The following is a 23,699-nucleotide window of genomic DNA, read 5'->3' as shown; positions in this document are numbered from 1 at the left end:
TTACACGTTTTTAATTATTTAGAGTCGACAATAAAACAAAAGATAGCCCAATAAATGTATAAAATAATAATAAATAATTTGAAATAGTAGAAATGTCGTTTATTTTCCCACAGTGGAGAAATTTAGGTGTGTCACACCAGCAATCTAAAAGCAGTTGGGAGTACACAAATCCACACAAAAAAATTTAAAAATGTAATAATAAATAAATGATCATTTTAAAAATAAGAAAACCTGTACAGTAAGAAGTTTATAACATTGGAAAAATAATACTGTTTAGGTCCCATACTGCACAATACAATAATATAACAGTTAGCAGATTAATGACCCATTGTATTGTTTTATTATACGCCAGTAAATATAAATGATTTCTAGGTTTTTACTCTCATGTCATAATGCGTATGTTAGGTTTTTTAAAAAAAACTCAATTAACTTCTATTCCTCATAGCTCTATGATTCACGGCGCCATGAAGTCACGCGATACTCCAAATCCCGTTATCCCCCGCGCTCAGAGCTGTGCCAATGGAGGTGGAGGCGGCCATGTTGTAGCTGCAAAGCGGCGTCAGAGTCAGAGGGAATCGAATCGAAAAACACCGGGAGAGTCGCCCCTGAAACCTTGTCTGCTGACCGCGCGGCTCGGAGGCATCGGCCCCTTCTTATTTCTGTTCCCAGAGCCGAGAAGCGGGAGCCACCATGAGCGGCGGGACGCCTTATCTGGGTAGTAAGATCAGCCTGATCTCCAAGGCCGAGATTCGCTATGAGGGGATCCTGTACACCATCGACACCGAGAACTCCACCGTGGCCCTTGCTAAAGGTAAGATTTTCACCTGGGCTCAAGGTAAGAGCTTCCTCGAGGCTAAAGTGAAGTGGAGGCGGTGTGTGGGCGTTTAACGGAAAATTAAAGCGAGCTAACTGCTGCGACTGAAGTTAGCTTGCTATTGATAGCCTTTCAGTTTAAAGGTGTATGCTGTTGTTTTTGTTTTTGTTTAAGACATATTAACTATTAAAGATTAGCTCTAGTCTGAACACTAACAACACATTTTTCAATGGATTTTTTCATTTCGGAACTCTTTATTTTATATATCCAAACAAAACTGTTCAACTACAGTTCCTTTCTGACCTTTAGCTCATAATGTAAATAAGCCTGTCTTATTTTCATTATGACAGGCTTATGTCATAATGAGCATGGTACTGCGACACCATGCAGTATTTTCCAGAATTAGGTGTTAATAGTTCTAATATTTTCGAATTTTAGCAGAGTTCTTAAAAAATGGAGAATAGCCCTTTACTGAAGTGCTGATTCAGAAATGATGAATCAGATACTGACTTCATCATGGCCCCGAAGAAATAAACGGAGGGATCCAGATAACTCGGATATGGCCTCTAATTGACTATAAAGGGAAATTACACGGAATAATGAATGTCAAATCCAATAATTATTTTAAAAAAACTAGCAAAATTAATTCAGTCATCAAATTTCTAATAAAATAGTTTCAAAGCAAGGCGCTGATAAGTTTTAGCAGTCCTTGCTGTTTACAGGGTGTTTTTATTTCATTTGTGCCAGTGTAAACTGATCTGGAGTCTAAACAACTTTGAAATTGTGGAAAGTGGAAACAGAAGCAAACATTGATTTTGGAGCATCTTCAGGATTGTTGTGCAGGAAGGACGTTCTCTGACTACTGAGGTTGATAAGCTGTACATCAAAACAGGACAAAATCCAGGCCGTCACCAGACTGGCCCATTCGCTTGGCTGCAAATCAGTGTTCACACATAATCAGTTTGAGTCGAGAGATTTAAATGAAATGCGGCTTTTCCTCCTTGTTAAGGCAGATAAAAGAAAGTGAAACTTATACCAGAATATGATTGAAGTGATGTCTGATTTTGTTAAATCATCCGAGAGGCACAAGAGAATTTAACTCCAGTCCAAACAATAACTCTAGGCATGTTTCTTACTTACAGGACTTAGAGTTTTAAAGATGAGTGACATCAGCTGATGTTAATCCATATATCTCTTATGTTTAAGTGCTTGTTGAGAAAAATCCCATTTTGCTGCTGTGTTTGTGCCCAACATGGTTTTTCATAGTAAAAGTCCTTTCTGAAAGTAAACACAGGCTTTTAATTTGCCATGTTTAGCTCTGCTGGAAGTTTTTTTTTTCATATTTATCTCAAAGTTAGGCCACAGTTTGTTCCAAAATGTAAAAATGTTTAACTGTTTTTTTTTCCTGCATCCAAAGGGAAACTGAGTTTTTGGTGACGCAGAACACTGCTGTGCTTTTTGGTTTGATTTTTGCAGGTTTCAGATTGGAAAATTTTTAACCTCAGTTATTTATCTAAACATGGAAAACACTTACATGTTAGCCTAACCTCTAACCCGACCTATAACGCCACAAGCACACATAACAACAATGGCGAACTACATGTTTATGGTTCTACTATAAATCAAATCAAAACACCTTATAAAAACACCTTTTAGTATCTAATGAGAATATTTTGTTTTGCAACTTTTAATGTTAGTTTAACATTTCAGTCTGAATGTGGAGGGGACTTTTTTTTGTTTGTTTTGGAGGTTTTTTTTGCCACACCTCCTAACTGTCAAACTGTGATTCACATTCTGAGTTTTCTTTGCCTCAGTCCGCTCCTTTGGTACCGAGGATCGCCCGACGGACCGGCCCATTCCTCCCCGAGACGACATCTTTGAGTACATCATCTTCAGGGGCAGCGACATCAAGGACCTGACGGTGTGTGAGCCGCCCAAACCGACGTGCTCGCTCCCCCAGGACCCGGCCATCGTCCAGGTATTTCTGTTCTTACGCTGTATGTCACTGGATTTTACTCAAAGGCTCTCAGAAGCATTTTGTTCTAATTAATAATGCAATTTTATGATGAATTATTTTTTTGTCCTGCTTGGCAATAAATTAAACATGCAATAGTTTAATGACAAAAAGTTGAAAATAAGTTATTATAGGTCCAGAAAAGAGTCCCAAATGTTTGCTTTATGAAGACAAAAAGACAACGAAATAAAACTAAACTATGATGAAAAACCAAAACCTACTCTAACCCTGGTTCTGACCCAGTTTCACAACCTCCTGACCTTGTGCGTTTCTTCTTCTGCAGTCCTCCATCAGCACCAGCTCGTCCTCAGCGGCTCAGACTCCCTTCCAGTCCTCTGGTTCCTACGGCCTTTTCAACAGACCTCCGGTTCCCGCCTACAACCAGTTCAGCACCAGCCCACTGGTCTCGCCCCAGTTTGGACCCGCCGGTGTGGGTAAGTCAGGGCAGTGGGGAAGTTTCTGCTTCAGGGCGGCATGATATCCAAGGATTCAGAGTCTGTGAGTGGTTCTGGATCACGTTCTTCATGCCACAGGAAGTGAGGAGGCGTCGGGTCAGAGGCGTCAGTGTGAGGCCTTCGCTGCTTCCTCGACACGTTTTGTTGATTTTAGATTCAGGAATACGTTGATTTAATGGGAGCGAAGCTTTGATAGATGAACTCGTCTAGCCTGTGATTATTTCTTCAAACTGGGATCTGTGCGTAAAGCAGAAGTTCTTGATGGCGGGAAGAGTTTCCTCCTAACCTCCAGGTCAAAGTGTTCTGGTGAAACGATCAGACATGTAACATCAGATGGATGTATTATCGGTTGTTTGGCAGTAACTGGGTTCGATTCGACTCAGCTCCAGCTCTTGGTGTGTGTGGTCGGTTGGTGTTCTGGTATCGACATGTCCCGATATCGGGTGTTCTCCAGATGTTCATCCTTCAGTCCGGAGCAGAGAGTGTTTCCGGGTCTCAGTTCTGTTGCTGTTCTTCCACACAGGGCGGTCCACAGTCTTCTTTATGAACTCCAGTCTGAGCGGTTCTGATAGGCGCTCTGTCGGGACTTTAACTACAGGTAAAGACCAGCAGGAAGTGGACTCTCGGATCGGTACCACCGGTGGTGTGTGTGAAAGGGTGATGGTTCATTTTAAAACACGGAGGCACTTCCTGTCCTCAGGTGTTTTCCTGTCCTGTTAATGTTGACCCACAAACACTTTGCTGGTGTTTTCCTGCTGTAGTGAATATTAACCTGCCTCTGACTTTTCACTCTCACTGCTTCACTTTTTCCTTCTGCAGAAATTCAAACTGCAGACAGGAAGCTAACTAACTTTTTACTTCCAGGAACAGTTCTCTAAATTTATGACTGAAATACACAAATATCATATTTTATGTTTTTCTTGCACTGTAAACTCACCAAATCTTACCATCTAGTGTCTAGTGTGAATATTTTGGTACACTATAAATAAGGCAAAACTAACTTACAAGTAACATTCCATCAAAATATAGGAGCTTGTTTTAAGTCAATAATTCCTTTAATATCGATTTAAAAAGTACTGGTTCCCTATTTCACTTATAACATCGGAAAAATTATTATTGTTGAAATATTATTATTGAAATAACCTGCCAGTGGAACTAGTATTTTTCATCAATATTAAGGAATTATTGACTTAAAACAAGCTTCTATATCTTGATTAAAAATTACATGTAAGTTAGTTTAGTCCTTTTTCAAGAGGCAGAAGATATTTGCTCTAGAAACTAGACAAAATGCTTAAAAGTTAGTGTTTTTTCAGTGTTGTTCTGTTTAACCTACAGGTGGAAGGTTGATCCGGTCTCTGGAGTTACTAATCGTACTGGTTTGTAAGTAGGAATCTTTAATTTGTCTCACTCCTTGCTGGTTCTCCTCAGGCTGCAGCAGTCCGGGTGTGGAAGCTCTCAGGAAGAGTCCCACCCTGGATCAGGTGAGCCAGAGCAGCCCGTCTGTCCCAGCGTCCACCGCCACGGCTCCAGCCCCCGGTCTGGGACGGAGAAGCCCGGCACACGGCCGCGCCCCGCCAGCTGGTCCATCTCAGAGCAGCCAGAAGGCCCAGCAACATGACGGAGTGGACAATCTGAGAGGTGAGAACCTTCTGTCTCTGAAGATAAACAGGGAGGGCAACCAGGGACCATGATTCTGTCAGAATCAGTCTGCTAAATAAAAACAAGCTCAGGGATCCAATCTGAACCTTGAAAACAAACGTAAACAAAACAGTTGGGTCTGTTGGACAGAAAGCTGCAGACTGCTGCTCATGTTCGTCATGGAAATGGATTAAAGGGGCAGTATTATGTATTTTCCATCCACATTTGTAGCACAATCTCGTAACAGTTTTACCCTCAGTTATAAAAATGCTGAATATATAAAATACAACGTAAATGAAATTTGACGCCTGGAAAATTGGGATTCTGTCTCTTTAAAAACTCCTGCTCTTTTTGAAACTCCACCTTCAGGAAGTCATCATCACATCACATCCTATTGACCCTTTAGCAATGTTTTTACCAGTGTTGCATTACGAAGTAGCTCGTAGAATGAGCTCACCAGGTGTTTGCTAATTGCTGCTGGCTAGTCTGAAGGAGCTGAGATGGAGAAGGCTGCTCTGTGAGGTGGAAGCTTGGAAACTGCAGCTTTGAGGAGGAGCTTTGTCTCATAGGCGGGGCTAGATCCTCCCAGGCGTTTTCCACAGCTGAATGGTTGCCATGGAGAGTACAGGATTTCTCAAACATACATTAAATAATCAAGGCAATGCTCAAAGTACGTTTTTGATTATGTAAAGCTCAAGAAAGTCCATTTTAGATTCTACTGCCCCTTTAAACTTCAGAACAACAGAGACGCTTCCTGATCTCAGACCGCTGCCGCCATGTTCTCGCTGTCCTGCAGAATTCAGAGTTTCAGGGCGGAGTTTAGTGAAGCAGCTGCTCCCTGGTCGCTGTGTGGAGACTCAAACTCTGTTGCTGTTCCAGGATCAGACGTCCAGAGCAGAGCTGAGGGCGATCAGGCGCGAGGAGAAGGCAGGGAGCCCAGTAAACGCTCCACAGGTCAAAGTCTGCTCCCCTCTGCAGCCATCCTGCATGCCCTCCATCTTTCTGTTAGACTTCATCTCCACAGGGATGATGGAGACTCTGCATCTCCTCCATCATTCTGTCACTAAGGGTGTTTTCACACCTAATAGTCCGGTAGACTCGGTTACAAAGGTTACCAAAATTGCAATATTTGTTACATTTTCAGCTGCTGCAGTTCTCTTTCACACTGCACTGTCAAAAGATCCAAACATTTTGAAAAACCTGTTCACCTCCTCAACTGTGGGGGCGCTGCACCAAGAACCACTGAAGGAAACAACATGAAAACCTTAGAAGAAGACACTGAGCGCAACTTCCTTCTTCACGAAATGTAAACAGAAACGAAGTGGTGTCAGATTTGAGCATTTTTAGGATTTCTCTCTTGTCTTTGGTAAAAGACGACGAGTCATTTCTTTAGACTCGTGTGTTTTTTGGTTGTTTTTACCCAGAATGCCCTGCACTGTAGTCCACTTCCTTTTCCGGTTTGCTTGGCATTCACATATGCATTCAAACCTCTTCAATAAACATGAACTTTTAGATAATTTTTTATTCGCTTTTCAATAGTTTTGACATGATCATACCAAGAGATGACTCAGTTCTGTGGTGGAAAATGTTATTTTCAGATAATATATCATGACTTAATTTCCAGAAATTACAGTTTTTATCACACCCCACTTTTGATTTTAAGAAAATATGCAAGATTTACATATTTTTATGTGATTAAATTTGATATTAATCACATCGAATTTTATTTTATTCCAACAGTTCTTTTTTTGTTTTTTCCTTTGGTCTCTCTCTTGCCAGAAACTTTTCCATTTCTTGTTTGCAACGCTAGCTGGAAGAGCAAAGATGAATTTGACTGGCAGCCAATTTGAAAATAAGCATCAGAAATATTTAAATAAATTATTATGATTAATTATACATATATAAATATACAGTATGTATAATTCAAGTAATTATTTTTACTTACATTTTATAAAAATAAAAAAAAAAACATGATTGAATAACAAATTTCAAATAGAAATGATGGGATTCAGTTTTGTTATTTTTTTTTGCCTTAACTTCTCTCCAACCTTTTGAGACCCCCACTTTGAAACCTTCTAATCCAGAGTTGGATTAAAGCGGATTAAACAGGGCTGGTGTGAATGCATCCTAACTCCTGCAGCTCTCCATCCTCACCTCCTGTTCTACGGCTCCATCTCTGCATCTCTTCCGTTTGTTCCGTTTCCCTTTTTCCTCTCGGCTGACCCTGCGCTTCTCTCCGTCTCCAGCAGGTGGCGGCGGCACGGCGAACCGGCGCGGCCGCGGGGGCGGGCATCACGGCAGGGGCCGCTTCAACGTGCGCCGAGATGGACCCATGAAGTTCGAGAAGGACTTTGACTTCGAGAGCGCCAACGCCCAGTTCAACAAGGAGGAGATCGAGAAGGAGTTCCAGAGCAAGCTGAAACTGAAAGGTTGGAGTTAACTGGTTATACTGGGAAATCTGAGGGAAGCATCATTGGGATGTAAAACTGAACACATTTCTTTAATTAAAGAAAATAGAAACAACCAGTAGCTTTTAGTTTTTGCAGCTAAACTGTGATTTTTTTTGTCTCTCAGATGAGAAGTCGGAGAAAGCTCTGAATGGAGAGGATAAGGGAGACTCTGGAGTGGAAACCCAGAACAGTGAAGGCAACAACGAAAACGAGAGAGACCCGCTGGGCCCAAACTGCTACTACGATAAGTCCAAGTCGTTCTTCGACAACATCTCCTGTGACGACATGAGGTACGGCGCTGGTTCTGTATCCTGGAGAACCAGGATACTGAAACAGAATGTGTTCAGTTAACACATTCTGTTTCAGAATGTGTTAACTGAAACAGTTAACACATTCTGAAACAGATCTGAACACTCATAAATAAATGATTCCGAGACATCGGAAGCGTGTAAAGACCCATTAAAAGAATCATTTAAAGAACTGATTAAATAACTTTAAGCAGGAACTGATTATATACATATATAATCCATTCCCTAACATTCTTGTATATTCTGTATAATCTGTGCATATAGCTCCCATATTTATATCTATATCTCAATATCTATATCTATATATAGATAATATATCTATATCTCTTTGCTATAACCCCTTATAGTCCATACATACATAGTCTTGTACATCTGTAAATAAATATTTATATCTCGTAGAGCACTTCTGGATAGATGCAAACTACATCTCGTTGCTTGTACTTGTGACAGTGCAATGACAATAAAGTTGAATTCTATTCTATTCTATTGGGATCAGTCAGATCAGGAATACTGTATTTGTGTCATTGAGCAGTAGATGAGTGAATCCTGTGAACAACAGCCATGTTTCCATGTTTTCCTGCTCTGATCCTGATCTTTTGGTGTTTTTAGGAAAGCTGCAGATAAATCTGGAGCTTCAGGTTTCCCTCGGTAAGTTTCTGACTCAAACTGATTCTGAATTATAAATCAGTCTTTCTGAGTGCGATCGGAGCTCTGATCAGAACATCCTCAGCGATTCTGTCAGCAGATGTTTACAGTTCTATCAGCAGCTTTATGTTGTTCTAAGGGGATTAAACCCGATTAGATTCTAACCAGATTAAACTGGATTTGTTGGCTGTTTCCACGGCGCTCTGAACGTTTCCTTCTCCTCCTGCAGGGAGCGCCGGCAGACCTGGGCGGAGGAGAGGAGGATGAACGCAGAGACCTTCGGCATCCCTCTGCGCCGCGGCCGCGGAGGTTACCGGGGTCGCGGGGGGATGGGCTTCAGAGGGGGCAGAGGTCGCTCAGCCAGCCGGGGCTCCTTTGGGCCCCCACAGGGCGGCGGTGGCGGTGGTGGTGGCGGCTTCAGGGGGGGATACCGAGGCAACCAGGCAGGGCGCGAATTCGCCAACTTACCGTACAGGGTGAGTGTGTAGCCTGACGCTAAATTGATTTATTTTGTTGTTTTGTTTTTGAAGATTTCATTTTTGCAAAACTAGGATTTTTTTTCTAACAATAGCTTGTTGGGTTTCCATAGTTCAGAGTTGTATCAGAGCACCCAGAGCCGCCATCTTGTTTTACAGCTTCTATACGTTTGGATTTTGAATTCAGTCAGTTTCAGCATAGACAAAATATTATTTTACATTTATTTTATTTTTTTTTACACCCTTTTATTTATTTTTTGTTTTGTGCTTGAATCTCTCATTGGTGGCTTCAGTATGCAAGGGGAAGATTGTAAAGGAATTCAGTTATTGATTTCCATGTGATTGGAAATGTTTTTACATTTTTCTCCACTTTTTGTTCCTTGACAGCATCAATAAATATCAACCAATTAAAAAATATGATTAAATGCAGTTACTGTGTGCAGTTTGGAGATTAAATTCTGTTTTTATCTTTTAAATTAGATGCATCCTGATTCAAGTGGGATTATTTTTCAAAAACAATATTTGTTTGTGTACAGTTACCAAAAAAGCAATAAGTAGGTTTTTAAATCATAATCTTTATCACAAAAGTACCACAAAATATCGCCATAAAATTTTATGTCCTTATTGGCCAACTCTTAAGTATAGTAATGTCTTTCCATAAATTGTATCTGTTGCCTAAATATTTACCTTTACAAAGTTTTCTAAATGCAGTATTTGTTTTTTTTGTTGTTTTGACGCAGAAGGACAACAAAGTGGCGGCGTAGTGTCGACAGGAGGAGGCGGCTCCGTCACGCTGGAACTTCCTCGGTGGGAAAACGGCTAGCTTTGGTTCTCTCCTGTCCACTAAACTCCCGAAGATCGTCGTCTCCTCGTCGTTTCTGTCACCAGCACTGGAGTAGACTCTGAATGCAGCTTAACGTTCCGTCTGTCTCAGACCACCATGATAATGATGCATTTTATTAGAGAAAGCGATTCCCTCTAAATGTTCTAGTTCCTCAGCTGTGGACGCTCTCGTAGCTTTATCAGGGTTCCTCCTGCAGAGGGCGCTGCAGGCTCTCTATAACATGGATTTTTTTTCTACTATGGCGTTCTCTCGTCCACCTGTCTAACATCACTGGTTTCACTGGTTGCAGTGTGGTCATTTCTAACTCACAGATTCACCACAGATTGTTCCTTTTTTTAAATTTTATTTTCTTTTGATTTTTTTTTCTTACTGCAGGAACCTCATTTTGCTTCTGTTCATCTCTGAATTGTTGGAGTCAGAATTTATTAAAGCCAATGATACAAACTGCACTATTAGGAGCAGATTTCCTCACCATGAAGTCCAGATTATTAGTATTATGAAATATTGAATTTGTGAGAAATGGATCTTTCAAACCACTGAATTATAGAACTAAATGTTTCTTTTGTGATTCAGAGATGAACAGGAAGCTCCAAATTTTCCTCCTGCGCTTTAACTCTTCCTACCTGGAGCCAGTTGGCCGGCCGGCCAGTCTCGTTACAGTCTTCATGAAGCCACTAAACCCTAAAGCGCTGCACGCCGGCCGGCAGGAAGTGACGTCACACAGATGGACAGAGCTGTGCACCGTAGCAACGTCGGTCAGCAATATTCCTGCTTTTGGTTCAGGCATGATCAGAACCTGTAAACGATGTCGGTCGTGTTTTTTTTCTTTTTGTTTATATTTTGTCTCCGCTGCTCGCTCGGATCAGAATATCCGACATGTAAAGATCCGATCAGAACATTTCGATAAATTACAGGTGGTTGTCTTTTGACTGCTTTCAATTCGGACAGCAAACCCCGTAGTTTCTCCAGGGGAAAAAAAAAGACTTCCCACGATCCGAAATGCAGAGCCACCTTTAAACTGTGCTCAGGAAACGGGAAAGGAACTGGTTCTTTTCAGACGAAAAGAATTGTTTGAGACGAAGTTCCTAACTTGATGTCTGTTTGGATTTGCAGAGAAACAGTTTTTGTTCTGGTGTGTTAAGTGGCAGGTTCTGGTTCCAGCCTGGATCCACAACTGAAGAAAAAAAGTGAGCTTTTAAATGATGCATTGTAAAATAAAAAACTGAAATAAAGACACTACGTTTGCAGAAATGTTTGCTTTTTGTTTCTTCATTTTAATGATTCAGAAATCTTGGTAATTATTGAATATTGTTGAAAAATGTGTAATTTAGATTCATTTCTTTTAGCATATTTATTTCATTTAACACAGTAATGCATTATAAATATATTTTGTGTATAGTTTACCTATTATATGACGCAATTTAGTTAAACATTAACGCAGGTTCTTTCTTAGTTTGACGTTTAAATTGATCTAATTTGGACACTAATTACCCTCCATACACGAGTCCCACACACTGATTTCACGCTACATCAGCCGTGAGGTGCAGCCAATCACAGCAGAACTTTTAGGGAATGGGCGGGGTTATGTAATGAAAACTGTGCGGTGATTGGTGGAGCCCAGTTAGTCCGTGGAAGGCCTTTAGACTCCAGTTAGTTGGGCAGTGAGAGCAGCCTGAACCGGGCCGACAGGCAGAACATCCGACATCCGAGCACCGACACACCGCAGCCACCATGGCCCTGAACACAGACCCGAACTTCCAGAAGCTGGAGCAATGGTACCGGGCCAACGGCGGTAGCCTGAACATGAGGGCCATGTTTGAAAGCGACCCGCAGCGATTCGGGAAGTTCAGGTGAGATCATGAGAAACTGTAAGAACCAGAGTCCCGGTGATGGGAAGGCCCGCTACCCGGCAGTAGACGCTAGTTTTACCGTGACAGACTGTCAGCGGGTTTCGGTGTTCCACGAGCCGCTGCGGATGCTCCTTCTGGCTGTCACAAGGTCACTCCTTTGCTGCCGATTTATCCTGGTAACCCCGGTCCAGATGGACGGACCGGTCCGCTTCTCAACTGCCCTCCTCTAACCGTATTCGTCTTGTAAGGATTCGGTCGACCCAAACGGTAGAACCTGCAGAGCGAGACTTTTTGGATCCACCTGGCTAACGTTAGCGTGTGTGCTAATGTCACAGCTTCCATTATCGGACAGGGGCGTGTTCTGGTTCCGGGATTAATGAAAGTCCAAATGGGTTTATTAGTGGGCACGTTAACCGAACTTGAAATGATCAGTTGTTCATAGAGTGGGTTCGGATCAGCTTTAGATGTGAATTAATATTTTATCTGACGCCCACCTGTTCCTGATCCAGCCTAAAGTTCAAGTTGGCTTCAGTCTGGACCGTCTGATGCCGTCCAGAACCAAGCAGTACTTTTATCCGGATATGAAATGAGGTCCGAACTCTCTGACCCAGTCACTAGAAATGAATGAAAATAGTTTTTGTTGCAGAGATGAAGTCAGACTCTACGTGCGCAACCTCACTGCGCAGAAAGGATGCAGCTGCAGACGTGACTGAGCGCAAACTGGTGATGAAGAAGAGGATGATGATGATGCATCTCCTCATGGCGCTGAAGGGCACATGCTGGGCTGCAGTCTGTTTTAATCTGGCTTACAAGCAGTTCTGGTACACAATCCGAGTCCAAACACAGAAAGGATAAATCAAACTTTGGTTTCTGTCCGATCATGAACCTTGAAATCTCAAACTGATCTGGATCAGAACTTCTCTGAGCGCAACTTCAACATATTTTTTACTCAAGTAAAATTAAAACGTAACTGTACAAGAAATTACCAAAGTACTGAGGAACTGATCAGAACATATTTAATATTTAAGTAATACTACAGACAAAATGTAATGTCTAAATTCTAGTATTTTAAAGACTAAAACAAAAGAAATGAATACAAAATAACAGATTTCCAAATAATAAAAAACCCAAAAATCTATAAAACTACAGATATACTATATGTTAGAGAACGGTAAAATACTTCCAGCAGGTAGAAAATAACCTTAGAAAACAAACTTTGTGCACAAATAAGAAGTTTTACTTTAGCTTAGGATGTTTTTATATCTGGTTCATTCTATTGTTTTTATTTTCTTTGTTTATTGAAGTTTCAGTGGGTAGAGCATCCAGAAATTTTACTCACATAAGAGTAAAAAGTACAAATTAATAAAACATCTGAAAGTTTTTTATTTTATTTTTTTTACCATTTACTACCCACCTCTGATTAAATCACATACAACAGCTGTACTGATGTTTTCTGAAATGTCTTCTCTGCGATTTTTCTGGTCCACAGTACGACCTTGAAGACGAACGACGGCGACATCCTTCTGGATTACTCCAAGAACCTGATCAACCAGGAAGTGTTGACCATGCTGCTGGCTCTGGTGAGGAACTTCCTGCGGCTGGAAACTCGACTCGTGTTTCAATTAAAAACTTTCCACCGATCACGGTTCTGCAGACAGACAGACACTAACTTCTGTCTTTCTGACTCTTTTTTTTTTTTTTTTTAAAGTAACTAAAACTAACATGTTTAAATGTAGTTTTAATAAATAAGTTAGACAAAATGCCAGAAAAAAACTGCAGAATAAAAATAAATACACAAAAAAATATTGATTGAAGTTAAATCCATCCACTAAAACGTAATTATTACAGACAATTACATATTGTAGTGTAGGTGTGTGGATTGAATTTATTCATAATTATGATTATTATTTATTCTTTAAGTATAAATAATAGAATAGGTTAATCTTAATAAACAGTTAAACACTCATTAATTCTACATCTAAAAAAATCTAGAACAGTAGTAATAGCAGCTATATTATTCAAAATATAAATTTTTTGTAATAGTAATTATGTGTAATGTCAGTATAATTATGACTAATTATACTAGTAATTTATTTATTCGCCTTTCATTTTTATATTCATAATTCCGCTGTTTTGTTTAAAATATAGAATTAATATAAAATTCATTATAATGAATGATGAAACAAAAATGACTTGACTAAAATGCAACTAGTAGTAATTGCTACTCTCACCACAATAATGATTACAATAATAATTTATACTTAAGTGTGGTATAATGAATAAAATGTTTTATAATAAATGTGTATATTTTGTAATATTAATACCATGTCTATCTGGCACAATAATAAAAATATATATATATATACAGTATTTCTGTTTTTAGATCAAAACTTAACATTTTGATGCATCTATTAAAGAAAAAAGTTATGTTTGAGGTCTGCAGCTCCAGGAATGTCTGAAATGTCCCAACACATCAAATCTGAGCTTCGCTCTCCGTCAGACACGCTGCACAAACTCTGCAGCTTCAGGGGAACAAAACGTTGCCTCACCTCGTGTTGAAAGAGAAAACATGTTGAGCCACAGGAAGGAGAAATGTGAGGAACCAAAGTTTAGGCTGATACCACTTCCTTCTAACACAGGAGGCGCTGATGGAGAAACCAGGTTTCACCACTCTGTGTTTGTCCAAACTTCAGTTTTTTGACTGGGTTTGGTTCAGCAGGAAGCTGATAAAGCTGCACGGGTCTTCAGAACCTTCTGGAAACCTTGAGAACTGAACTGATCAGAAACTATCAATCAAGTTCATTTATGTAGCACTTTTCAGTTTTTGTTCATCTCTGTAACAAAAACATATCTGTTCTGTTCTGACTGCAGATTTTCTGAAAACAGACATTTATCCAAATTAATTCCACATATGGAAGTGGATCGGATTATTCTTTTGGGTGAAAAGGTCGGAATCGGGTTGTTCAGAATGTGGTTAAAAAGCCGGCTTTAGGTGTCATTTGTAGCCGAATGTTGCTAAATTAATAAAGTTCTCATGCAGGTGAACATGAAGCTTTTTGACCGGTTCTGGTTCTGTTTGTTTCTGCGATCAGGCCAAGTCCAGAGGAGTGGAGGAGGCCAGAGAGAAGATGTTCACTGGAGAGAAGATTAACTTCACCGAGGTGCAGAGCTTCGCCTGCCAAGCTAATACCGGTGTGTGTTTGGATTATTTTTTTTTTTTCTGACCCGTGGGCCATTTGTGCGTCCAGAACCGGGCTGTGCTCCACGTGGCTCTGAGGAACCGCTCCAACACGCCGATCCTCGTTGACGGGAAAGATGTGATGCCTGAAGTGAACCGTGTGCTGGACAAGATGAAGGCCTTCTGCCAGGTTTGTGGGCCGACAGCCACGCACGTCGGGTTTTATTCTGATCCGCGTGTGTGTGTGTGTGTGTGTGTTTGTTTCATGAGCTCGTCCTGATGTGTGTGTTGTTTACAGAAAGTGCGCAGCGGCGAGTGGAAAGGCTTCAGCGGGAAGAGCATCACAGATGTGGTGAACATCGGAATCGGAGGTTCTGACCTGGTGAGTGCACACACACACACACACACACACCCACACCAAGATTAGTGTCCAGACCCTCCTGACCAATCAGACGCTCTAGTTGTGAAGGTTCTGGAGGACAACGGAGGATCTGCTTCAGTAAGCAGTTCTGTTCTGGTTCTGATCCAGTCAGCCAATCAGGAAGCAGCTTTGAGTGATCATGTGACTCTGTGGTGCGTTCAGGGACCCCTAATGGTGACCGAGGCTCTGAAGCCCTACTCAGCCGGCGGTCCAAACGTCTGGTTCGTCTCCAACATCGACGGGACCCACATGGCCAAGACGCTGAAGCAGCTCGACCCGGAAACCACGCTCTTCATCATCGCCTCCAAGGTCCGTTCGCCAGCCGGTCGCCTGACCATCGGGGTCAGAGGTCATCTGTTTCTGATTTTGTGTTTTTGGACCCGTTTCAGACGTTCACCACCCAGGAGACCATCACCAACGCAGAATCGGCCCGGGAGTGGTTCCTGAAGACGGCTGGAGATGTGAGTTCTGCTACCTGAAACCAGAACCAGAACTGGGCCGGTTTTTATTGACTTTAATTCTCCTCCTCAGAAATCCGCCGTGGCCAAACACTTTGTGGCGCTGTCCACCAATGCGGTGAGTAAGCGGGCCAGAACACATCAAAGTTTACAAATGGACCCAGCTGGAACCGGTTCTGATCAGTCCTGCTGGTTCTGGTCAACTGATCCTCCAGCAGAACATTTCTTGTTGCTAACGCGTCTCTCTGTCTCCTCAGGCCAAGGTGAAGGACTTCGGTATCGACCCGGCCAACATGTTTGAGTTCTGGGACGTAAGTTTGTGCCGGTTCTGCTTCTGCACGCTGTGGCATCTCTGTGACCTTTGAACCCGATCAGAATCTTTCCAGAATCAGCAGGTTTTGCTGATAAAGATAATCAGTTTCTGGGACTGATTTGGGACGATCCGGGTTTGGTTCTGGTTCACCGACTGCCACCGAGCTAAAACTGACCGAGCCTGCTGGGGCTTTTATTTTGAAGTGCCGTGCTCTGATTGGTGGAATGACTGTGTTGCTGTCATGTCTGTTGTCCTCAGTGGGTCGGAGGTCGTTACTCACTGTGGTCAGCCATCGGTTTGTCCATCGCTCTGCATGTAGGTACGTCACTGGACGTGGGGGCGGGGCTTGATGACATCACTGATTATAGCTGCAACTAACCATTATTCTAATGATTAATCGGACAAATAAAAAGACACATCCAGATTTATTGTTTTTTATAAAATATTAGAAATACATTTAAAAAATGTTTTTTAAAAAATGTAAAAATTCCCTTGTAAAACCAGAAAATAAACATTTTTGTTGCCTAAAATGTAATAACAAAAGATTCCTTTAGTGAACACTTAATAATTTGCACCAAAGAATGAATCTTCAGCTAAAAAATTACTTTCTGCATCGTAGGTCTGATCTGATGATTAAGGTTAACTGAGTAATATTTTTGTACAGTTTTGACTTAATTATGGCCCTGAATATCTTTCAGGAATTGTCATTTTTTAGAGTCTCTATTCAAAGGCCTGACATGATAACTGGTTTTGCTGGACGATAAACTTTCCCAAAAGTTATCATGATAAACGATAATATCGCCGTTTTGAGATATAGTAATGGCATAAGAATGCAAGAACACATTCTCAAAGATCAATAAACTTTAAACTCTAATGAACATTTAAGACTGGAACTGGAAGACATTTTAAATATCCAAAATAAATTAACAAAACTGTAAATAAAATTAATTATGAAGTCTCTGTAAACAAAATTCTCCTAGTTCAGACCAAAATACCAAACTGAAGCCTTTTGTCATCTAGTTTTTGGTAGAAAGAACAAAACAATAAATATGCAAATGGAAATTGAGTTTGTTTTAATTTATCATGCGATGAATTGAATTATTGACTATTGTGACAGGCTTATGTTAACGATTAATCATTTACTAAATTTGTTGACGATTATTTCATTAATGGATTCATTCATCTGTGACCGAGTCCTTCAGATGATGATGGAGACGTGCATGACGCTTTCAGATACCAGAGTTCTCCATAGTTTGCTGCTTTAATCTTATATTACTCGGGGCTGAACGATGTGGTTTAAAAATAAAATCTGGATTTCTTTCATGAACGATTTGATTTTAATTTCATTTTCTTGCTTTCTTTTCTAAAGAATAAATTACAACTGACAGAAAATATTTAAATTATCCCTTCTTTGAGTTGTATGATGGAGAATTAGTGTTTTATATTTTCACAATCGTCTTCTGTTTGTTTTTCAGGCTTCGAAAACTTTGAGCAGCTTCTGGCAGGAGCTCACTGGATGGTAGGAGAACATTTCAGAGTTTGGGTTTTTATTTTGAAATCAGAACAGAAACAAGTCAATTTGTATGAAATATGTATTATGTTTGTATGAAGATGGTTTGGGGCTGTTCATGCTCTAAATAGAGGGGCTGCAACCTTTACAGTCCAATTAAATAAAATGCATTCATAGCTCCAAATGTTACATAACCTTTGGTAAAAAAATTATTTTTAATAAATATTTATTATAGAAAATGTGTGGTCCTTTTTAAAGAACCGACATTCTTTAGACATTAAAGATTGATGCACTGTCTTTTATGGGATGTTAACAGTGGAAAATGATATATATTTTTTAAGTTTCCAATGTAATTATGAGGTAAAATAATAAATACTAGCGTATCATTCAAATTCATTGAAGGATTTATTCCATGCACAAAAATCTGACTTAAAAGAAAAAACAAATGTAAAAGTCTTTATTATTAAACTTTGAAGTAGGGATGCAAATAATCGACTTACGATTGTCGATTAATGGTTTATCTGATTAAAATTTGTTCCAATCGATTAATGACGTATGCTTAGTGTTGTAGTTTGGCCGCCATCCAACAGAGGGCGCCGCTGGTCATCCTTAAGCGGCGCCAATGTTACAGAATTTAAAGATGGCGGCCATAAGAGAACGGGACAGAGAAACGGTCCCATTTTGCATCCCAACTGTTCTGTTTTGAAATATAAACACTTGATATTCTTAAATTTCACATTTAAAAAAAAAAATCCAGCGTAGTATAAAATATTTAGTTCTTTATGTTGTGGAAAGACGGTCGACTCTTTTATATAAAAGACAACGCAGGTTTGATCGTATTAATCGACAGCATGTATCATGAGTTCATCTGAAACTGGACCTACTTTCTCTCCAGGACAACCACTTCCGCAGCGCTCCTCTGGACCAGAACGTCCCGGTTCTGCTGGCCCTGCTGGGCGTCTGGTACGTGAACTTCTTCCAGGCCGAGACGCACGCCATGCTGCCGTACGACCAGTACATGCACCGCTTCGCCGCCTACTTCCAGCAGGTCAGCTCGGTTCCGACATTCGGAGATGAGTTTTGATCGACCCGATCCAGACCGCTGACCCGTGAACTCACCTGTGTTCCCAGGGCGACATGGAGTCCAACGGGAAGTACATCACCAAAGACGGCAGCCGCGTGAACTACCATACGGGACCGATCGTCTGGGGGGAACCGGGGACCAACGGACAGCACGCCTTCTACCAGCTCATCCACCAAGGTGACTGGGTTTTACTGGGTGTACTGGTTTCCTCTGTAGCCGCCAGCCACTCATCGCTGACCGGATGTTCGCTTCGCAGGCACCAGGATGATTCCTGCTGACTTCCTGATTCCTGCTCAGTCCCAGCATCCAATCAGAGACAACCTGCACCACAAGGTAACACTTCCTGCTCACCTGGATTTATATACTGGTTTTACTGGGAGGTTTACAAAATACTCAGATCTCAGTAAATGTGGATGGAAAATGATTTTCAGATGGTACAAACTGATATTGGATGATTAAAAAAACCCCAATAATGACAATAATATTTTATAATTACGATTAATAAAAAAATAATTAGTAATTTGTTTTTGTAGTTAAAATGTTTGTGGTTTGAAATAAAATAACAAAACCAAAATGTTAAATAATTATTCTAATTAATAGTAATATTGATATTAATTGATATCAAAATGAGTATATTTAAATTTTTATGTTAATCTTCTTCTGACCCCTAAATTTACTAATTTAAAACTAATTTTCACAAATGTTTTTGTGATAGAATTTTATAAAAACATTATTTTATAGATTTGGTGTCTTTATTGACATACGTATACAAGCCGTATATGTGCGTTGTCATTTCACTTGATTTTATTTGTTTAAAATGTTATTTACTTTTATTTACTTGTAGTTTTTCCCCACTACGGCTTTCCCTAAAGTTACTGGTTTACCTTATAGTCCCAGTTTTGGATTTTGATTTAATGTTTAGTTGTGTTTATACTGGATGGATGTAACGTAAATAAAACAGCTGCCACACCAGCATTTATTCAAACCTGAGGATAATTAATTAATTTCAATGCCACAAAAACTTGCTGCCATTACGCAGCAGCTCTGGTTACATGCAGGTACAACCAGCTGAATAATTCAGGTAATTCATGTTCACAGATCCTTGTGGCCAACTTCCTGGCTCAGACTGAAGCTCTAATGAAGGGAAAAACTGCAGAGGAGGCTCGGAAAGAGCTGGAAGCGGCGGGAATGTCAGGAGACGCCCTGGAGAAGCTGCTGCCACACAAAGTAAGCACGCCTGCCTGTCCAGGTTCTGTTGGGTCTCAGCGTTCAGTCCCAGGATAACAGTCTGGCGTCTCTTTCAAAGGTTTTCCAAGGGAACAAGCCGAGCAACTCCATCATTTTCAAGAAGCTGACTCCATTCGTACTGGGAGCGCTGATTGGTGAGTACTGGAAGTCGGATGGTTTTGACCAATCAGATCAGAACAACCAGAAGCCTATTGGATACTAAACTTCCTGGTTTTTATAATCAGCTAAAGGTAATGTGACCTGTCCTTTTTTCAGCCATGTATGAACACAAGATCTTCGTCCAGGGCGTCATGTGGAACATCAACAGCTACGATCAGTGGGGGTGAGTTTAATTCAGGGTCTTAAATTTCTGTTTCTAACATTTTTTAAACTGTCAGTTGGTCTTAAATTTTATCGCAGCAGGAATATTTTTTTGTCAGACAAAACATTGAAGTTTTCGTCTGACATCTTTAACGTCAGACAAAACCAAAAGACTTTGACTTCCTGCTGTAGCATAGCTTCAGAACCTGGTAACACCAGCAGTACTCTGAAGTTTAATCTTCAAATCCGGTCCTCCAGTTGTCCGTCTCTCTCTGATGATGCGTTCAGTGACATCACAGTGGTGTCCTTTGGTCTCCAGGGTGGAGCTCGGGAAGCAGCTGGCGAAGAAGATCGAGCCGGAGCTGAAGGACGCCTCTCCGGTCTCGTCTCACGACTCGTCCACCAACGGCCTCATCAACTTCCTGAAACAGAACTTTGCCTAAGCCCCGCCCACCTGCCTGTCCTGCTCTGTGATTGGCTGAACCATGTTGTTTGAGTGTTGAGTCTTCACGTGTTGCTTTTCAGTGTTGATCTGTGCACATGTTCCTGTAGGGGACCCTCAGACTGATAGCTGAGACTTTCACAATAAAAGTCCCATCTGTCACTGATTGGTTTCTATTGTCTGATCAATTCTGAAGGTGAGTAATCAGTCTGCCACACCTAACTCTGGATGAAACTTTTAAATAGAGATGTAGAACCTCCCAACTAGTTTTATTGAAATATTGGACAGGTGAAAGTAAATTTTAAAAATCCAATAATTTAGACATTGTATTTACAAAGGTAATTTTTCAGGTTGTGATAAATTCCAACTTAATTTTGACCTGCTTAGAAAAGTTTGGATGCTATTGTCCTTAAACAAGTTTGCATTTCCATACAGCATTGAACTTGAATTTATTGGTTTATTTTTAAACTCTTATTACTTGGACCTCATCCATTGTAGATTTTCTCTTCAGATTTGAGGCCTTCTTGGCACCCAGTAGTGGACTACTGGGTCCAACTTTTAAGAAAGTTGGGGCTGTAGTCCAACTTTCAATAAAACAGAAATGTTTTGCCTTTTTTTTTTTTTGGAAAGACAGTACACCTGCTCAGTTGAGTTCTTAAATTTCTGAAGTATCCTGTCTATGGAGGATGCATGAAGGTTTATTTAAAAAGACTCCTGTCGGCTTCATTCACATTTTTTTATACATCTATATTGATAACATGAGGAACTGCAGCAGCACAGATGTTTTAAAAAAAACATTTTCTTAAAAAAAACTCAATCCAATCTGTGTAGTTCTAAAACATTGTAACAAATTAGATTAATCTTAGTTCCTCTAGAAATTCACTGCAGAGCTTTAATGATGTGGGAATTCATCCAGCAACTTCCTGTTGGCCTCTGTTTCACAGTCCGAGCCCGAATGTTTCGAGGTGTGTACCTCAAAGCAGAATCGGTGGATCTTCCGGTGCGACGAGTGGAAACGATGAATTGATCCTTTGAAAGCTCGATCGGCAGTAATGCGTCTCACAGAGACGACTGAACGGTGTAGCGTCCGGTCAGTTTATAGTTTCCGACATTCCAGTTTTTCCTCACGATTAAAATATTTTCAGTCCTGGGGCTTCAAGAAGGTTTTCTTTGAGCTTTTCACAACTACGTTCTGGTTGACGTCGTCCTCGTCCATCGCCGCTCGCTCGCGCTTCTTTGCAAACTTCTTCTTCATGGTGCCCACTAAACTCTCGTACCTGAAACACAGAAACAGGAAGCTGAGAGTCAGAGTTGACCAATCAAGACTCACGAAAACATGAGTGTAAGTGGACAGGAGCGCTAACTTTTTCAAGGGTTTTTTCTCCCCTAATGTTTTAGCCAAATCCTGATCCCCTGACCTGAATGTTTTAAATATCTTCAACAGGCTTTTAACAGTAGCTAACTTCAAGCTATGCTGCCTGCTAGCGGCAAAAGTTATCGGTTAATGAGTTAAACTAACGTTGATTGAAAAACAATGAGTTGATACGCAGCCATTAGCTTAAAAAAACAAAGGTTTTGCTTGTATGAAGTGGGCCGACCGTCTTTCGATAAAAGGGCTAAATTTTTATGATATGCTGAGTTTAAAAAAAATAAGCTCCCATGTGAAGCTTAAGGACCTTGACGAGTGATTATATTTCAAAACGGAACCGCATAAAGTGCATTTTCCAACCCAATCGGACTCTGTTTGGACCTTTCTCTTCCCCGTTCAGTAATATAACCGCCATCTTTGATTCTGTATGGACGCTTCGCTTAAGGATGACCAGCAGCGCCCTCTGTTGGATGGCGGCCAAATTAAAACACTAAAAGAATGTAAGCGATATTAGCTAATCTATTGGAACTGAATTTATTCTAATAAACCCTCCCTAGTCTGGATGTTCCCAATCTGCTCCCATTTTTACCTCAGAGCCATTTCTTCATCAGTGACGTCTGTCTGCATGCAGCTCACGTCCTCCTCCTCTTCCTCCTTTTCATCTTTAGGATTCAGCAGCACCATCAGTTTCTGGAACAAATTGAATAAAACCTTGCCGGACTGTCCTCAGAGGATCACTTTAAACTAGGACTGGTTTTGTTGGTTCTTACCTCCACCTCTGGATTAAACCCTTTGAAGGACAGGCGGCCATAGAGCAAATCCTCACAGGGAACCAGGCTCTTCTCTTCAATGATCAGGTTCCTGAAACCCAACAAACTGTGTGATGCTCTACAAATAACCTGAACCTACAGCTAATTAAATAAAATAGAATAGAGTCATAGGGAGAACAGCATTATTTAGCTTCCTAACTAAGTATTTTAATTGAAAGCTAAATATTTACTTTACATTTAGGTTATAAATTAAATATTTAGTATTGTCATTCATACATCATGTCATGTATGAATGACATGGTGAAAATAGGACTTGTAAAAGTGAACACCCACATTTTTTTCTCCATTAGAGGCAAAAATAAAACAAAAATATTGCTGTTAATATTTTTACTGTGTAACTTTACAAAGGGCACTCCATATGCTTCTCCCTGATAAAACGTGCCAGGTTTACTGTCTGATGTCTGTTGGTTAAAACTATCTGGTTAAATATAGTCATCAATATTTATTTAGGTAAAATAAATCCAACAATAACATTCTGGAACTGATCTCAGATCGGTTGAAACTTGGATGCTTACTCTTTTGCTTTAAGCTCCGGCAGATCCAGGTACCAGTGCTCATCACTGATGATCCTTTTCTCGTCTTCTTCCAGCTGCTTCTTCGTTTCAGCGTCCAGCCCTCTCTGCATAAACTACAGAACAAAGAAAGTAATCCGTTACTGTAAACAAGAGAAAAAAGCCCTAAACATACGACTAAAACCTCATGATCAGAGATAAAAAGAAAGACTATATTTATATTAGGAAACGTTTTGTATGGTTTTATTTAAACATGTTACATCCAACTCGACATACGGCTGTTTATTCTTATATACTAATAGAAAATAGTCATGCTAACGCCGGATGCTAACACTTACCTTCATCCTCAGCAGGTTTTTAGACAATTTCGCCGACTCCCCGGCCATTTTTGAATCGATCGACAGATACGCTAATTCTAACTAACCCGAATTAACTAAACTCACTAAACTAAAATGAGCTTTTCGGTGTTTAGAAACTCAGCTACTTGCACGACCTGCGCCACACGCCGCTAGGTCTGACGAATCGAACCCCGAGCAGCTT

General features: G+C 40.5%; 3 protein-coding genes across 7 annotated transcripts; 2 read left to right on the top strand and 1 right to left on the bottom strand.

The window, feature by feature from the left end:
• The first annotated feature begins 489 nt into the window (after positions 1-489).
• LOC102220665 (protein LSM14 homolog A-like) lies at positions 490-10,515 on the top strand. Of its 5 annotated transcripts, none has more exons than XM_023352588.1 (11): positions 490-811; positions 2,629-2,792; positions 3,112-3,262; positions 3,807-3,881; positions 4,712-4,921; positions 5,801-5,875; positions 7,171-7,350; positions 7,496-7,661; positions 8,289-8,327; positions 8,554-8,800; positions 9,541-10,515. In XM_023352588.1, the coding sequence occupies exons 1-11, from the start codon at positions 691-693 to the stop codon at positions 9,562-9,564; spliced, it is 1,452 nt and encodes a 483-aa protein (XP_023208356.1). In that variant the 5' UTR covers positions 490-690; the 3' UTR covers positions 9,565-10,515. The 5 variants fall into 5 exon arrangements, with proteins under 5 accessions (XP_023208356.1, XP_023208347.1, XP_023208376.1 ...); XM_023352579.1 differs by having other exon boundaries at positions 7,168-7,350; XM_023352608.1 differs by lacking the exon at positions 5,801-5,875.
• Positions 10,516-11,271: 756 nt separating this feature from the next.
• On the top strand, positions 11,272-20,614 carry LOC102237407 (glucose-6-phosphate isomerase-like). Its single transcript, XM_005795820.2, has 18 exons — positions 11,272-11,494; positions 12,984-13,074; positions 14,587-14,655; positions 14,743-14,862; positions 14,971-15,054; positions 15,256-15,402; positions 15,483-15,554; positions 15,625-15,669; positions 15,809-15,862; positions 16,123-16,183; positions 17,340-17,383; positions 18,270-18,422; positions 18,506-18,635; positions 18,715-18,791; positions 19,557-19,685; positions 19,765-19,840; positions 19,962-20,028; positions 20,326-20,614. The coding sequence occupies exons 1-18, from the start codon at positions 11,376-11,378 to the stop codon at positions 20,447-20,449; spliced, it is 1,662 nt and encodes a 553-aa protein (XP_005795877.1). The 5' UTR covers positions 11,272-11,375; the 3' UTR covers positions 20,450-20,614.
• mphosph6 (M-phase phosphoprotein 6) lies at positions 20,511-23,692 on the bottom strand. Its single transcript, XM_005795819.3, has 5 exons — positions 23,498-23,692; positions 23,163-23,275; positions 22,588-22,678; positions 22,407-22,507; positions 20,511-21,725 (listed from the first exon to the last, which is right to left on the bottom strand). The coding sequence occupies exons 1-5, from the start codon at positions 23,543-23,545 to the stop codon at positions 21,590-21,592; spliced, it is 489 nt and encodes a 162-aa protein (XP_005795876.1). The 5' UTR covers positions 23,546-23,692; the 3' UTR covers positions 20,511-21,589.
• Between the last annotated feature and the right edge of the window lie 7 nt (positions 23,693-23,699).

The sequence above is a fragment of the Xiphophorus maculatus genome, chromosome 2, assembly GCF_002775205.1.
Source record: "Xiphophorus maculatus strain JP 163 A chromosome 2, X_maculatus-5.0-male, whole genome shotgun sequence".
NCBI classification, from domain to species: Eukaryota; Metazoa; Chordata; class Actinopteri; order Cyprinodontiformes; family Poeciliidae; genus Xiphophorus; species Xiphophorus maculatus.
The sequence above is the reverse complement of the archived record's forward strand: the minus strand, read 5'-3'. Positions and strand labels throughout refer to the sequence as shown.